The following is a 16683-nucleotide window of genomic DNA, read 5'->3' on the forward strand; positions in this document are numbered from 1 at the left end:
TAAATTTAACTTTTTAATGTAAATTTTGTTTTTCCAAGTACTTTTATTACTTTTTTTCTCTACTTTTTCGCATACCCAATATAAATTTATCTTTTTAATGTACTTTTACTACTTTAATTTATGTTTATTAATTCACGTAAAAATTACCCACAAAAAACTATCAATAAGAAATGGAGGGAGTAATTTTTTTTTTTCCTCATTGTGTTTCCTTCATAATGTTTTTTTTTTTTGTTTTTGTTCATGCAATATTCTGACCCATCCTCAATCTTGGGGTCTTGAGGAAAGTCTTTGACAAGACTCATGCAATAAAGTGGGAGAAATTTTTGCCAACGGGCTGATAATAGAGCACAAGATGATTACTTGTTTTATATAAGCCTTGATACGCATATAAACCTTAATATCAAAAATCAAATAATTAAATTAATAAAAACTAAAGACTCTACCAAGACAGACAAATATCTACATTACTTGTGTAGATTTATTGGAATCTAAATTGTAACACTATAGGAAAACAAGAAAAAGTGGTCGGCAATAGTCTAATATCCGTCCAGCCTATACGGCCAAAAAAAAGTTATAAACCCTTAAAGGGAAGATGAGAGAAAGGAGAAGAAGGGACACTATTTTATATATATATATATATTTTTCATTCGAGGTTATGTTTTCAGTGTTTGTTTGTTCCATCTTAATTTAAGTTATTTAATCTTATTTCAAAAGAAAATCTTGCGTGGACCTGGTCCACAATAATATTATTGTGGACCCAAGGTTAATACACGCATAACTGACATTATATTCAATATAGTAACCTTATTTTCAACATAGTAACCTTTTTAAAAACTTGTGTGACCTTTAATGTTATAATGAACTTAAAGTACGATATTATATTGAATAGTGACCTAATTTTAACATAGTGATCTTTATTATTCATATTTACCATTGTATTAAAATTTTATTAAAAAAATTAACTTCTTATAATTTTAATAATGTCATACTAACTTTTATTTCAACATAATAACCTTTATTTCAAAATAATAACTTTTATATTAATATAGTGACCTTTTTTTATCAATAAAACAACCATATTGTCTCTAATATTGGTGGTTCACAATAAATTAGTGTGAACCAGGTCCATTTAAGAATTTGTAGAAACGTTTATACCCTAAAAAAATAATATTTATAAAATTTAACTAAAATAAGTTCGTACAAAACAAAATAAAGAGTTTTAGATATAGTAAAATAATTCAGTTAAAATAAAATTATTTTAGACAAAAGTATGAGTTAAATAGGGCTAAGTTGGGTTTTGGAAATAAAAACCGTGCTCAAAACTCTTAAGTCTTAAGTGGGGAAAGTTAAAAGGGGTTCAATTCTTCTGAAACGAAGAGAGTTTTGTATGAGCATAATAATAATAATAATAATAGTAATAGTAATAGTAATAATAAAAAAATGACTAAAAGTTACTTCTTAAGTTCTTTTTTATTTTTAAGGTTTTGAATTTTATTGTCTCCAATGTGACTTTGACCATGTATATACCCAACATTATAGGGTTTATTTGATGCTTATATAAGTGAATTTTTATGGTCAAAGATTTAAAAAGTTTACTATAAAATTTAGGCAAAATTGGCCTCAATAGTCAACACTCTAAACTATGGGCTTGGGTGCAGGATGCACCATGTACTTTGCTTAATAGTCAAAAGTTCAAAACACCACAAACTAATAATTTGGGTGCAAAGCGCACCTTTAGTGAGTTTTTCGGCCACTATTCTTGCTGAAGCCAGTGAATTTATTCGATTTGCGTGCCAAAAAATATCCCGTAAAGGTTTCGGGGGTCATTTTGGCCCTTAAATATCCAAATTGAGCTCGAAACAAGCAAAAAATAAAGTAAATGACTTAATTCAGCTTTAAAACAATGACACGCAAATCAAGATATTTTATAACACGCTAAATGAATCATATACGCTATTGTTTTTTCTTGTTTCGAGGTCAATTTAGGTCCTTTAAGGGTCAAAATTATCACCAAAATCTTTGTGGGACATTTTTCGGCACGTAATCGAAAAATAAATTTTTTATGGACACTTTGATACTACTATTTTGAAACTATAAATCAAAATGAATCAAACCAGATCCTACATGAATTTATTTGTTTTTTTCCCCTATGTATTCATCTAAGATTTTTCATAGTTGAAGATCTCTTACGATTGAATTGAAGGTTTCACATGCGACAAACAAAAAGAAAAGAAGAGCATATAAGATCTGATATGATATGATCTGATTTTTTGTTCTAACCTCTATCTTCTATTTTAATACACTTTTATATGATATCTGCACTTAATACAATAAATACATTATCATGTAGGATTTTATTATTTGTAATATTCATCTAAATCTATATGATCTAGATTCATTCAATTTCTAGAACCACATTTAATTGCATTCAAAAGTGTAACAAACCAACAAAAAAAAAAGGTGTAATTATTAGAAACATAATTTTATTAAGGTTCTTGTCATTGGAAGTCCTTAAAATAGGAATGGAGATTAAATACTAGAGAATTGCCATGGTTAAATTGATAAGAAGTAGTTTAAAATAGTACAAGTATAATATACTCAACATATAATCAACAATGTGTAGGGGTAATTAAGTATTTATGTACTCCATATTGTTTATAATTAAAGTTCTAAAAAATTTCGGTGTTTCTTTTGTATTGTAAAGAAAGAAAACATATTCTAATTTCATTGGCTATTATAATTAGGTTCATTTTGTATATTTTATTTATCATCTTTATATCTAACCATTCCTTATACTTGATACTATTGGCTTTGTTGAAACCCATTGTAACCCACTTGTGAGTGTACCACATTAGAGAAAGAGGGGAGGTGGTTCCACTTTATAAGGTAGAGGAGTTACTCCTACTATTGCCAATTGGTTTTAGTATGGAAGCTCCAAAGCCTTATTTGTGGACCAAACTCTCCTCCTCCTTGTTCGGGTTGCCTAGGCCCATTTCACATTGTTTTGAAATTTAACATGGTATTAGAGCCCAGGTTTGTTGGGCCATTCATAAAAACTGGGTATTTGTCAAGCCACTGGTTAAGGGGCCTCTATTGGATGTTCATTCCCAATGAGGATTATATTGTACCTTCTGGTGTGCTCTAAGTTCTAAGGACACTCACAAGTGAGGGGGAGTGTTGAAACCCATTGTGTCCCACATTGGAGAAAGAGGGGAGGTGGTTCCACTTTATAAGGTAGAGGAGTTACTCATACTATTGACAATTGGTTTTAGTATGGAAGCTCTAAAGCCTTGTTTGTGGACCAAACTCTCATCCTCCTTGTTCGGGTTGCCTAGACCCATTTCACATTGTTTCGAAATTTAACAGGCTTAGATTTAATCAACTTATACATAAAACTTATAAAACACTTGATTTTTTTTTTTTTTATGATAATTAACATTTAAAAAATAGTTTTATATACAGATTACTAAATGTATGCTCTACTTGAATGACGAATGAAGTTAAAAAATTAAAAACAAACTGAATAAAATAAGACCCTAATTTACATACATAAAAACCCGAATAAAATAATTAGATTAATAATGAAGTGGGTACTTTTTTTTAGCAAACAAATCATGAATATAGTAATAATGTAGTGGGACCCACAATAAAAAAAATTTATACAAAAAAAATAATATAAAAAAGGGGAGTGGGCTAAGTCTAACCACTCAATCATACATAAATTGACAACCCTCTTCAAGTGCTTATTCGAGAGACCCATCTAAGAGGGGTGTACTCCAACATCTCACTAGAACAACAATTATATCATCCCACTCAAAATTCCCACCCACAATTCCATACTATAATCAATCAATATAGTATTTTTTTTTCTAACTATTTCAATCAATCAATCAATTATGTTGGGCAAGCGATCCCGGCCGGCAATTAGTAAGCTTGCCGGAGTACTAAGGTCCGGGATCGTCCACACGATGACAAGTCCACGAGGTCCATTAGATTGTAGGTCGTTACAATCTCCACGGGGTCTAAAAAATAACAATTATTATGATCAACATGGCGGGATCGGGTTGGCTATCGTTGTAGCCCTTGATAACAAGTCTAATAGTTGTAACGTGGTATGTGGTGGTGAAATCCTAGCAAAATATGCTATTTGTAGCCAATTTTCGAGTCGTTCAAATCCGATCAACGTTACTCAATCTAGTAAGATGAAGAATAATAAAGAGACAAAAAACCAGAACGGTATGTTTGGACTCGAGGAAGAAGAAATGATGGACGGATTAGAAGAGGAGTTTACATATGTTACATGTCGTGGACCTAACAAGTCCACGACTAGAGTTTACTATAGTGGTGATGAACGGTCCATGGGACCGAAAATTAGTAAGAAAATCGGTGTTTTTAACATATCTTCGCCGGCTAGATTCTCCGATGATTTTCGTGATTCGGGTTCGGATTCGGATTTTCTTAGTTCATGTCACTCTTGTAGGAAAGGTCTTCAAGGCAAGGACATTTACATGTACAGGTAACATTTCATTACATGTATTTCTAATACTAACTTCATTAATTATTATGTGCAATAAAGGAATATTTTATGTCTCACAAATCATACTATTTTATTACAGATAATTATTAATGGAGATAGTATATTTTTTTTTTATCGTATAATAAGAATTTAACAATAATAATAAAAATACTAATATGTATGTTTATGGTATGTAAAAACAGGGGGGAAAAGGCATTTTGTAGTGCTGAATGCAGGCAAAGACATATAAGGATTGAAGAGAGGAAGGAAAAATGCAGGTCGGAAACACCGCGATCCGGCGAGCTTTCGAGCTCGCCTTACGGTTGTTCTAGTAGAGGCCAGATCTTCTCGACTGGGATAGTAGCAGCTTAATATAAATACCATCATTAGGAATAAATTTTCTCTTATTATTATTATTATTATTATTATTATCTTGGTAAAGATATATAATGTAGAATAATAATATAGGTTAGATTAATAATAACAACAACAAAAAAAAAAACCGGCAAATCTCCAAATCTGTGACTATACATATATAAAAAAAATGAAAAAAAGAAGAGAATTTTGCTCAACTGTAATTAGAAGTCAGAGTTGAGTTGGGTTGGGTTGGGTTGGGTTGGGTTGAGCTTAGTTGTAACTGTAATGAGAATCATAAATTTTGATGTGAATTACAGAAAGTATTATTATTATATATGATTTACAAATTATTATATGCTGTTGATATTCTGATTAAATCTAGGAAAAGACATAATCTGCTGATATTGTTAGATGCTGAATGAAATATACAGAAATTTTGTAGCAACAACAAAATCAGTGTTAAAGTATTTCAGAAATCTCTGCTACAGAAATCACCTATTCTTTGTTTTTTTTCTTCTTCTTCTTATTATTATTTTATTTATTTATTATTTTTATTATTTTAATATTTTTTTCATTTCTTTTTTTTGGGAATGAATGTAGAATACACTTTTCTTTGTGTTTAAGAATTTTGTTTTGTAGGACCACTTAATAAATTTTGATATGCAAGTCTCCATTTTACAAAGTACTCGCAAATTCACAATTTACCGCTTCTACTAATATATGCTTACATTAGTGTAAAACATACCCATTCCCAATTACCTATTCTGAATTATTATATTCAATTAAAAAAAATAAATAAATAAATAAATTATTCACTATACATGATTTTGACGCGAAGCAAAATTGACCCACCGAGAAATTGATAGCTAGATTGATTAGAACATCATAATATAGTAATTCACAATTAATAATGAACAAAACACTTCATTCGTTTCATAAATATTGTACCTTTATGAGAAGTTTTGATAAACATCTCAACATTTTGTACGGAATTAAAACCTACTCATAATTTCATCTTTCACACGAAAAAAAAAAAAAAAAAAATCCAATATTTTTCCTATGTTTCTTTCTCACTTGAATATGATTCAAATTTACCCATAATACAATCAATATAGCATGACTAATATGAAATGTTCCTCACCTCAATAATATTCTATTATTTGTGTCAAAAAAAATAATATTCTATTATTCTTTGCACTGAATTATGCGAGAAAAAGGTCAAATATAGTAATATTAGAAATTTGTCAGATGTAAGCATGTAACTTAGAGCTTCTTCTTTACAGTTGAACTTTATAGGATATTTTAATCTAATTTCAACAAAATAAACCAATTAACTTACTATATATATATATATATATATATTTAAACAACTTACTATAAATTTATTCAATCTAGTCTAATATATTAATTTGACTACGGGTCTGTTCTCATTGACTGAACTGAACTAAACTGAGCTGAACTGAACTGAAATGAACTGAAATGAATATTTTATAAGAGAAGGAAATTAGGAGCTGAGCTGAATTGAACTGGGTTGAATTGAATTTCAACGTAAGAGAACAGACCCTACATTATGAATGTTGATAGAAATGCATATGCATATATTTTAAGCTAAATGTGCATATTTAGTATTCAACCTTCCTATTATTTTTTCAAGTTTATGGGAAAAATAAATTGTGCACATAATGTACAGAAAATATGCACATCGAATTTAAGTTTTTTTTTTTTTTTCCTCTTCCTGCACATGCTCATTTGACCTTTTTTTTTTTTTTTTTTTTTTTATATATAGAAAAAACCAACTCCTTACAGAATATTAGAGTAAAAAATTTAGCGTGTTCAGATATGCCATCTAATAATTTTTTTTTCTTTGAACGGGACCTAATAATATTATTTCAAAAAAAATATTGGTCATTCTCTGCTGATGCAAACAAGTTTGGAGCTTTCTAGTTTCCTAATGTTTGGTTAACATTTGGGACAACCAATTGGCTTTCTGAGAATTAGGCATCTGCCCACTTGAAAGCTTATTACCAGAAAAAAACAATTGAAAACAGAGAAGAGCCAAAAACCAGAAAGAGTAGAAGGAAACTCAAATGAAAGAGAAAGCAATCCAACGTTTCTGGTAATCTTACTGTGTAAGGAATTTGTTGTAGTACATCAGACCTAAACTCAGCAAATGCGTAGAGAATCAAACTGCACATGCACATATCAGTGCTGAGCTCAAATCTAAAGCAACCTAAGGTTTAAGCATCCAAATATATTCGACTTCGAGAATAATATACTTCATCATTAGAGAAAACAAGGGGGAACGAAAATCTGTCGCAAAGATCTCAATAAATTACATCTGTAATAGGAGGTTGTAAAACCGATAATACAAGCTCTGAAATATATGCAGGCAAGTGCACATATTTTGTGATATCAATACATCTTTCTACCGTTTCCATACTGTAAGTATATAAAGAAGGAAATCATAATACTATGACTTGAAAAACAAAAGAAAAGGAAAATAGAGAGGGTAAAAGGCTAATATACCATTACATCCATCAGGAATAAGAAGAAGAAAAGGTTATCAGATAGGAACACTTTAATGATAATACATTAGCTGTTGTGATGTAGCAAGATTCTGATATGCAGGGTCGTAGATTGGCTGGCTGGCACCAGGAGCACCCATTCCCATAGCAGCAGCTTTAAGCGGATGCTGACCCATGAGAGCCTGAACACCGCCCATTTTGGCTAGAGCAAGCTGCCGCTCATAGGCAGCCAGATCAGCGGCAGTGTAACCTGATGCCTGAACAGGTGGAGGAGGAAGTGGTGTAGAGCTTGCTCCAGGTGGAGTAGGCTTGCTGCCCCAAGAGCACTGCAAAACAAGATATGAATATAATTATACATACCAATCTCCTAGAATAAGTTATAAAGCATGTGCATCTCTCTGTATATGTCACACTCATAACAATAATTGGACTATTGATACATGACTAAGATTAGATCCAAAGATTAAAATAGGACAAAACCAATTTGAAACATATAATAACGGAAAGGTTATACAAGTAGCCAGGCAATTACAAATAATCAAAATATTCACCTAGGATGATACTCTGAATCCTTGAGAAACATAATTGAAAAAATAACACTCCAGAAAACAAGGAGCCAACTAATTTCTTTATTCTGTATATTTATTTAAAAAGTCATCAGTTTTATGACTTATCATTTATGTCACCATCTATTGTTCCAATTCCTTCAATGCACATTCTGTCTTCTTTTGCATTGGTCTTGCCATGCCACCCCACCCAAAAAACCTCCTCACCCACACATGCCTTTTTGTTTACCATGATGATAAATTTGTATTTTCTCTACTTGGATCCTTCAGTCTAAACCTTCCTCATAGGTTTAGGCACATAATTTAAGGTTTCTATTTTCTAGTTAGCATTAAGATGTATAGACTTCTTTGTATATAAGGGCCTACGGGAAAATTATAAATAAAAAATTGATCGAAATAGAGTTGGTGAGTTGGATGGCCCACATCACAAGGAATATGGAAAGAGAAAGATAGAGATTGGGAGGAGGGGGTCCACGTCACAAGTGTTGAGTAGGGTTAAGTTCCGATTTAAAATAACAAGAAGCTTTTTTGGTAGACGTCTCAAAAAGAAAACATAAAGTGATACTTAAGACGTTTAGTGGCAAAGGGGCTTTACTAGGCTAACAAACAAACAAGGCAAACAACTTACCATCATCACTCCAATTCCATTTAATTTTCAAAAAAAAAAAAAGAAAGAGAGCCGGGGTAATTTATTAGCACTGCAGAAGGAAAGCATAAGAGCAGAATATTTGAACAAGTAATCAAAAAATCATCGGAGCTGGATAAAGCCATCTCTTTGGATAGACAAATGCCAGATAACACCCTCCAGCCCAGAAAATTAAGCAAAAAAAAGGCAATTTAACATACTTGCAGTCACAAAGCAATGTCATCAAATTTTACAACCCACCTACCACATTAAGCCAAGATAAGCAATGTAGATTAAACAACTACCCACACTACCCTGAAAAGACATATCATATACACCTAGATAGTTACCTTTAAAGGTTTTCCACAGAGGACCCGTGCATTCCCAAGATGGATAGCTCGGGCAGCTTCTGCATGAGTGCTGTATCTCACAAAACCAAAACCTTTGTCTCGTTGTATCCGGACATCTTCGATAACACCAGCACCTAAAACGTGAAACTGACGATGAAGGTCAGCTGATGTAACCTGCAAATTGGCAAACATTAATTTACAGAAACAGAGAAAAATCTTCCGCGACACATTTTCATAGATCTTCAATCATCTTATCTTTACTAAAACAATCAATCATGTGTGTCCAGGTATATAAACATTATTAAACTGTACTTGCTCTTAACTTCTTAGACACTCCATAACATGTCAAGCAGAAATAATTTCTAGGGGTAAATATTCTTTCAACTAAATGCTTATTTAACAAAGATAGCCAGAAGGGCAGAAGGGGTGTTGTCTGAATGAATGTACACTCATAATCCAAGTAAATCACAAACCCTAAGCCCCTCAAACTCCAATGTATCCTTCTTCCCCCCACCCCAACAAACACAACCGCAAATAAATAAAGGTTGTGTTTGGAAATCTTAAAGCACGGGATGAGGCACGTGCATCATTCCAGTGGGGAGTGGGGTGCAATTTTTGAACAGAAAGATGTATTTGTATGTGAAAACACACACACACACACACACACACACACACACACACACTGCAGACAATTGACAAAAAATTAATATAGCTTGGTCAACTCAGGCAATTTTTGGTTAGAGAGCGACTACTATATTAAATGCTGCAACAATAGATGGTCGCATACATAACTTGAGTGCGAATGTGTGATCACAACCTAGAGGGTTAGCATCTCTATGGCATCAATACATATAATAGCATCTTTTCAATCAACTCAAAGATAACTTGCCTCAGAAGCAAGGTTGCCGACATAAACAGTAGTATACTGAGGGTTGTTAACTGGAGCATCATCATTTGTCTTCTCTTGACCTTCTTCTGCACATCACAGTCAAAATAATATAAGTCCATCACGAACTGCAGATAAAAGCACTCAGACTTAGCTCAGTGTGAAACATGACTACACGTCCAAGTGTCATACTAGGCCATTCTACGAAAAATCTGCATGCTTTTCGGTCCAAAACAAAGTTTCAATAGTTTATAGCTATATACCCATGTAACCATGTTATTGTATAAAGTATCCTTCACAGTCTCAGTATATTTGCTAGAAAGGTCATCAACTCAATATTGAAGTCAAAACCTTTCCCTTGCTTCACAAAATTATCTCTTATGTAGTGCGCAGATTCAAGTTTAATTATGTCAGAGTTTGCATAATAATGTTAATTGTTAAAAGAGACTTTACAAATCAAGTACATACTGTGAAAAAAAAAACACCACAAAAGTTAACTTGCAGGTAACCTTTACAATTAAATGGAAAACTAGGAAAGTAAAATTACTTATTCCATCGGGGCTATTATTAACCACATGAGAAAAGTTAGCATGCCTTTGCCACATTAGTATAAAGTCCATGGAAACATACTTCCTCCGTTTTTTAACAATTGCAATAGTTTGACTTTTACATTTTTAATCTTTTTCACTTTGACTAGCTTTGACGATTTTAACTTGAGTAAAAATATAATAATGTGGGATATTGTTAGATTCGTCTCAATTAATACAATTTCAATATCAAAAGTATATAATTTTTACATATTGTTAATTAAAGATATTAACGATTGAAAACATGCATCAGCAAGCGTGAAAAGAGAAGTGTTACGATTAAAAAAAAAAAAAAGAGGAAGTATAATAAAAACAAGATTTTAACCAAATATTTCGATGGACTATTGACTATGTATGCTGTTCACTTCCCTTTTTTTTTTTTTTTTTTTTTTTTTTGTCAAGTAAGATAAACTAGAGTATAATTTTATTCACATCCAACTCTAGTAAACAAATTAAAGCTTGATAATTGCATTTCTTGAAAAATTGTACTCTACAGCAACCATCACCAGATCTAGCAGCACCTAAGCACCTCATAACCTAATCACTAAAATCTCACATCCTTACCCATCTATATTGACAACTAAAATTAACAATGAGCCATCAAATCAGCAACAAATTAACAATTTAAATCCTTGGATTATTCCATGCCCCAATGATCCAAAGCAAGACCCAGAAATTGAAAGAACCAAATGTTCTCAGGTCAGGTCATGGGCCATCTATTCCATTAATCGACAAAGTGGTAGTGTGGTACCCAATAATTAACAGCCCTAATATATTTAAAATCAATTTGTACTCATATAAAAGATTAATATATGTATTAGAAGGATAGGCAAACTAGAATAATGTTACATATTGCATATTATGACAGATCATTAATAGTTATAATGTTTCCAAACAATATTAAGTACATGTACGCCCTAAAATTTTCATCATAAAAAAAAAACAAAAATAAAAAGTTAATCAGTAAAACTATTATAGTTACAAATATATAATGTTTGGTAAGAATCTACTCCATATCTTAATTTCTAAAGGAAAACCAGTAACTTCAAAGAACAAATAACAAATGAAATCACTAAAAATATTTTTGATTGGTTAACTTCAGTTATAACCAATAACAGATTTTAGTGAGTAAAAAATTCAAATTCAGTAAAGCAAATTTAAGTTCAACAAGTATAAGGTGAATAGAATAAGGTATTACGCACGTAGCATATCGCATGCACATAGGACTAGTAAAGATTAAAGGGAAGTGAACAGCAACCACAGCGTACTTAAAATCCTTCATATCCATGTTTCACCTTGAGCCTTTACAGTTTACACCGAAGTGGCAAAAAAGGGATGTACAAGTTATTAATTTGAATTTATTATTAGTATACATATATTTTTAAAATTTTTTTGCTAATATGCTCATTAAAATATAGGACGCTATTTAAATTGAAAATAAATTAAACTAAGAAACTACTGCATATATCATTTTCATTTAAAAAAAAAATGAAAATATTAATAATTTAGAAGGTAAGGAAGATAGAAAATTGTATATAAAGTAATACTCCGTAATAAAAGTTAAAAATAAAAACAGGCAATGCAACCTTCCAAAAAAATAAATAATCAATGTAAACACATATATTAAATACACAGAAAAATTATAATATGACCTGTGAAATTGCAATTGATTGATCACGGTAATGAAAAATGAAATGTTTAAACAATGAAAGAGGGTGAATTTGAGATTCATGAAATTAGGATTTAAAACCAATAAAAACAAAGATAGGTGATGGTTTAGAAAAAAAAAATTGAAAAAACAAGGGAGTGAAAATGATTATTAAACAAAATAGAAATACAATGAGTGAAAGAGGGACATGTTAGTTACTACATTATGGTAGCAAAGCTTCATACTTAAAATATTACTCATAGCATAGATGTAGTTTATTGGCCATTTCCAACAACTAGGCAACTCATTCCATTGAGGTGTAATAGAAAAGCAAAAAGAACATTGATGCTGGAAAAAGGCAGAAATGTCGTTTACTAAGTAAAAATTGCCTCAGCTCTTGCTTCGAATTAATGAACAAATACCCCATTTCTGATAGGAGTTGGGAATAAGGAAAAAAAAAAGAGAGAATTATGATACTTCCCCTTTTTCTGATCAGTAACATAATTTTAAAATAAAAAAAGATCCATAGATACAATAAAAGAAATCGTATTTGAAAAGGAGTGAACCAAACAAACAATTCAAAACAGGACATGGTTTGGGGGGAAAAGAAGAGGGGGAGGGGGGGTGGTATTCTCACCAGCTTTACTATTCATCACATTATTCTAGTTCCCTACACAAACATAAAATTTGCAGAAAAAGTAAGTCTGACAGTAACACTAACCAGATGATCCATTTGGGAGTTCCACAGCACTATTAGTATCTGAGATTGGCTTGTCATCACCGCCTACAGCACCCTTAGAAGCCCAATTACAACGAATTTGTCTACTTCCAAGCCACTTTCCTGTAAACAATTGAAAGAATAAAGAAACAGAAAATCACAAAATATACAAATACAACAATAAATTTTAAAAGACTTCAAAAAAAAAAAAAAAAAAAAATTCAAGGATCTTGCCGATGACCATCAATAAACAGGGCATACCATTTTGGTCATTGATTGCACTCTGGGCATCCTGTAAAGTTATAACACAGTTAAATAATGCATAAACTATGAAATTACACTTTATTATCATTCATAGCATTAAAAAAAAATAATAAATAAGAAACAGCAATATACCTGCTGGCTCCTAAAAGAAACAAAACCAAAACCCCTAGAACGTCCAGTCTTCTGATCCCACATTACTCGAGCATCTCTGCAATGAACAAGAGAAGTCAACTTTACAGTGACCACCACCAGGAGGGATATGAACAAAGCTGGTTATATGGTAAGATCAAGGGACGAAAGCGGCTTACGAGCAGCTTTGGTAAGCAGAGAAGCAAGCGAACAATGTAGCATCAGTAACCTCAGGGCTCAAATCTCCAACAAATATGTTGTGATGATCTGAAATCGAGCAGGAACATGACCCATTAGACATCCAGATAGTATAAATGAAAAGGCCAGACTAAGTAAATCAACAGCACAAGAGTATACGTACTTGTAGTGTCCTCTCTTTGACTGCTCGCATATGCCCAATTAACTTTAATAGGTTGCCCAAATCTGAAATTTTAATGCATAACAGATGGTCAAATCAACTAAAAGCTAGACAATCAGAACAATTTAATGATACAATGCACTTCATACTTACAGATGACGCCCATTAAGGGAAACAATAGCGAGAGAAGCTGATCTGCGGTCATAGTAATCCACAAAGCCATATGAGGACTGACAGCACAAGTGATGAGAGACATATTATTATTTTCTTTTTTAAAAAAAAAGGAGGGCTCTTCAGGGTAGTCAAACAGATGTAAATAATAACTGATAAACACAAAGTAACCAACCTTCTCCTTCCTAATCAGCTTGCATCCTTCAATAAGACCGGTGCTAGAGAAAACTTCTTGAAGAAGTGGATCAGTGACTTGGGGGTGAATGTTCCCAACGTACCTACAATTATGCCTCCCTCATAAGACTACTGAAGAATGACAATAGCAGCGCAAGTAGAAATACCCCAAAGTCCTTTGCAGCACACATACTTAGCACAGACTCAAAGTTACAGGTTTATATTAAGCATCAAACTGACATCTTAAAAGGAACTTAAACCTCTAATAATACTCTAAAAAGAAGGCACCTCTTACAAGGAAGCTAAAAAGGGTAGACATCTAATACTCTCGATAAAAGAGTCCCCTCCAGCCCCAAGGTCAACAACATAGGATTATAGGAAGCAAAAGAAAATCTCTAAAAATCATAGGAATAAAGTTCAAAAGAAAAAAAAAAGAAAAAAAAAAAAAAAGAAAAAAAAATCTAATAGGCACTCACACACTGCGGCAAGCACTTGAATCAAAGCCTGGTGGCAGATTTCCACTCAAGATAGGCTCTATCTGCAAAATAAAAATGTAAAAACAATAGAAAAAAAAAAACCTACAAATTAAAAAAAATAAAAATAAAAAAATCCTAATTCAATATAATTTCAACTGTACAATCCTCATATGAACTATGAAGATACCAAGGCACAAATTATGCCATCTAGGAAAACATCTAATTCTACTAGCACGCCAACCATAGTGAGCATTCAGAAAGCCGAGACATGCATTTAGAAATAGGATCCTCTGAACTTCCCTTCTTCCAGCCATTATCCTCAAAAGAGAACACCTAAGCTCCAAAAAATTCCCATCCGACAGTCAATTAGAGAAACGAGCTCCCTTCCTTAGCCTCGTAGGAAAAGACGACAATCCCATTCCGGTAAATCAGCCCACATACCCAACTACCCAAGACATCTAAACAAAGTGCTCCAGAATCCTCATTTACCTCATAATACAACAACACCCAAATTACTTAGCTGCAAACACTGAAAATTCAAAGAAAAGCACATAATCTGTCCTTTTGGATTGAAGGTGATTTTCACATAAATTTAACCCTCCTACAACACACTAATAATCACATCAAATCATATTGAAGGAATTATCGAAACATTATAATCAATTAACATCATCAATATTTAGTTTCTTAATCCATTATCTAGTGTATCCACAATAATAAACATAATTCAATCAATAATAATCCAAAACCAATCACCCCATCATTCAAATTCCCCTAAAATCATCAACTTTCGAACCATTTTAAACCAATGCAGAAAAATTATATCTCCAGAAATAAAATTGATCACCAAATACGCATTCAATCAAACCCAAAATACACAATAAAAACCAAGGATCATATTAATCGCAACTTTAACAATAAAAATCAAATCTGGACACTCGAACATAACAAAATTCAATAATTAATCAAAATAAAAATTCAGGTAAATTCGCAAATATATAAAAAAATCGATGAAATCAAATAACCTGGGGAGGAGCAGCGAGAACACCGGGATGATAAAGAGAAGCTTGCTGCTGAAGGATCGATTGTTGCATCATCGCTTGTTGTTGTTGTTGTTGCTTCAATCTTTGTTGATGCATAATATTTTTTTCCCGACGAAAATCAGAATTTTAGGGTTTCTAAAAAACGTCGAAATTGGGGGAAATTTTCCCAAAATTAGATAGATGAGCAAAAATCAAAATCGAAGAAGAAATTGAAAAATTAATTGGAAGATTTAGAAAAATAAAAATGAAAAAAAATGGCAAAAAAAAAGGGCCCTCGAAAGCGAGGGATAGAGGAGAAAAAAAGGAAGAGTAGGAGAGAGAAAATGATAGGAAGATGAGGAGAGAGAAAGTGATGTTGATGAAGAAGATGATTGTAAAAGGTTGGTTTTATTGTGTGTGTGTTGGTTGTATTTTTGGGAGTTGTGAGATTGGTTTTTCGACCGTTGATTTGGGGTATTTTTATTTTTGTGATCGTTGGATTGTGTTTGGTTAATTTAACAAGTGAGGTACGAGGTCAAAAAAAAAAAAAAAAGGTTTATTAAGGATATAAATTATACAACCAAGATTCTTAAAGATTCATGTGGGGAATCTTAGTAACATAAACTAAATCTATTTTATCAAAAGGTATCCCTAACTCATCAATAAGTGATAATACTAGTACTAGTATAACCAATTAATGAGGGGAATTAAAATGAGACAATTGACCACTTTTATTTGGTTCTTGAAACTCTTGATGGGTAGATAAGTACTCTATAAAATGGCAATAAGAATTATACAATCTCGTTTAATGGTATGTTTGGATTAAGGGATATAATAAGTATACTACAGAGTATTAGGGTAGTAAAGTCAAACTGGGCAAAATGAAAGTGAACATAGGGATAGGGAAGAAAGAAATAATGATTGTGTTGTTAGAAAAAAAAATAATGATTATGTGATTGTAAGGAAAATTATGTAATAATAGTGTGTTATGAAGTGAAGAAAGAGGAACTATTACCCTCATTTTAATGGTAATAGTTACACTAGGGGAAGGTGGGTAACTATTACCCTTTTAGTATATCAATCGAAGAACTAACCAAGTTCGAAGAAAAAATTCTCTAGAAATTAGAGAGGTTGTGATACCATGTTAAAGTCAAAAAATATTGGAGAAAACGGCTTAATCTTTGTATTAGTAAGAACCACATATACATATGCAATACAAATCAAGACCTAACTAGCCCAAACTACTAAAAAGATAAACTCGACAAATATACAACATTAACATATATAAACCAAACCAACTCTAATAATGAT

General features: G+C 32.0%; 2 protein-coding genes across 2 annotated transcripts; one reads left to right on the top strand and one right to left on the bottom strand.

The window, feature by feature from the left end:
- The first annotated feature begins 3704 nt into the window (after positions 1-3704).
- LOC110715710 lies at positions 3705-5321 on the top strand. Its single transcript, XM_021894304.1, has 2 exons — positions 3705-4516; positions 4720-5321. Exons 1-2 carry the CDS (start codon positions 3897-3899, stop codon positions 4886-4888), a joined length of 789 nt encoding a protein of 262 aa, XP_021749996.1. The 5' UTR covers positions 3705-3896; the 3' UTR covers positions 4889-5321.
- Positions 5322-7125: 1804 nt separating this feature from the next.
- LOC110715712 (oligouridylate-binding protein 1-like) lies at positions 7126-15747 on the bottom strand. The gene is made up of 12 exons (XM_021894307.1): positions 15376-15747; positions 14351-14412; positions 13876-13978; positions 13683-13759; positions 13533-13594; positions 13351-13438; positions 13175-13250; positions 13040-13070; positions 12782-12901; positions 9829-9914; positions 8940-9113; positions 7126-7724 (listed from the first exon to the last, which is right to left on the bottom strand). Exons 1-12 carry the CDS (start codon positions 15487-15489, stop codon positions 7452-7454), a joined length of 1266 nt encoding a protein of 421 aa, XP_021749999.1. The 5' UTR covers positions 15490-15747; the 3' UTR covers positions 7126-7451.
- Between the last annotated feature and the right edge of the window lie 936 nt (positions 15748-16683).

Source organism: Chenopodium quinoa, unplaced genomic scaffold, assembly GCF_001683475.1.
Source record: "Chenopodium quinoa cultivar QQ74 unplaced genomic scaffold, ASM168347v1, whole genome shotgun sequence".
Lineage (NCBI taxonomy): Eukaryota > Viridiplantae > Streptophyta > Magnoliopsida > Caryophyllales > Amaranthaceae > Chenopodium > Chenopodium quinoa.

What these genes read in the sequence shown, in the direction of transcription:
- LOC110715710 (XM_021894304.1), top strand. Translation starts at nt 3,897, where the DNA reads ATGTTGGGCAAGCGATCCCGGCCGGCAATTAGTAAGCTTGCCGGAGTA. An exon ending in AAGGACATTTACATGTACAG is followed by an intron (nt 4,517 to 4,719) that starts GTAACATTTCAT and finishes ATGTAAAAACAG; the next exon opens with GGGGGAAAAGGCATTTTGTA.
- LOC110715712 (XM_021894307.1), bottom strand. Translation starts at nt 15,489, where the DNA reads ATGCATCAACAAAGATTGAAGCAACAACAACAACAACAAGCGATGATG. An exon ending in TTTCTTTTAGGAGCCAGCAG is followed by an intron (nt 13,071 to 13,174) that starts GTATATTGCTGT and finishes ATAACTTTACAG; the next exon opens with GATGCCCAGAGTGCAATCAA. An exon ending in ACTCCCAAATGGATCATCTG is followed by an intron (nt 9,915 to 12,781) that starts GTTAGTGTTACT and finishes TGTGATGTGCAG; the next exon opens with AAGAAGGTCAAGAGAAGACA.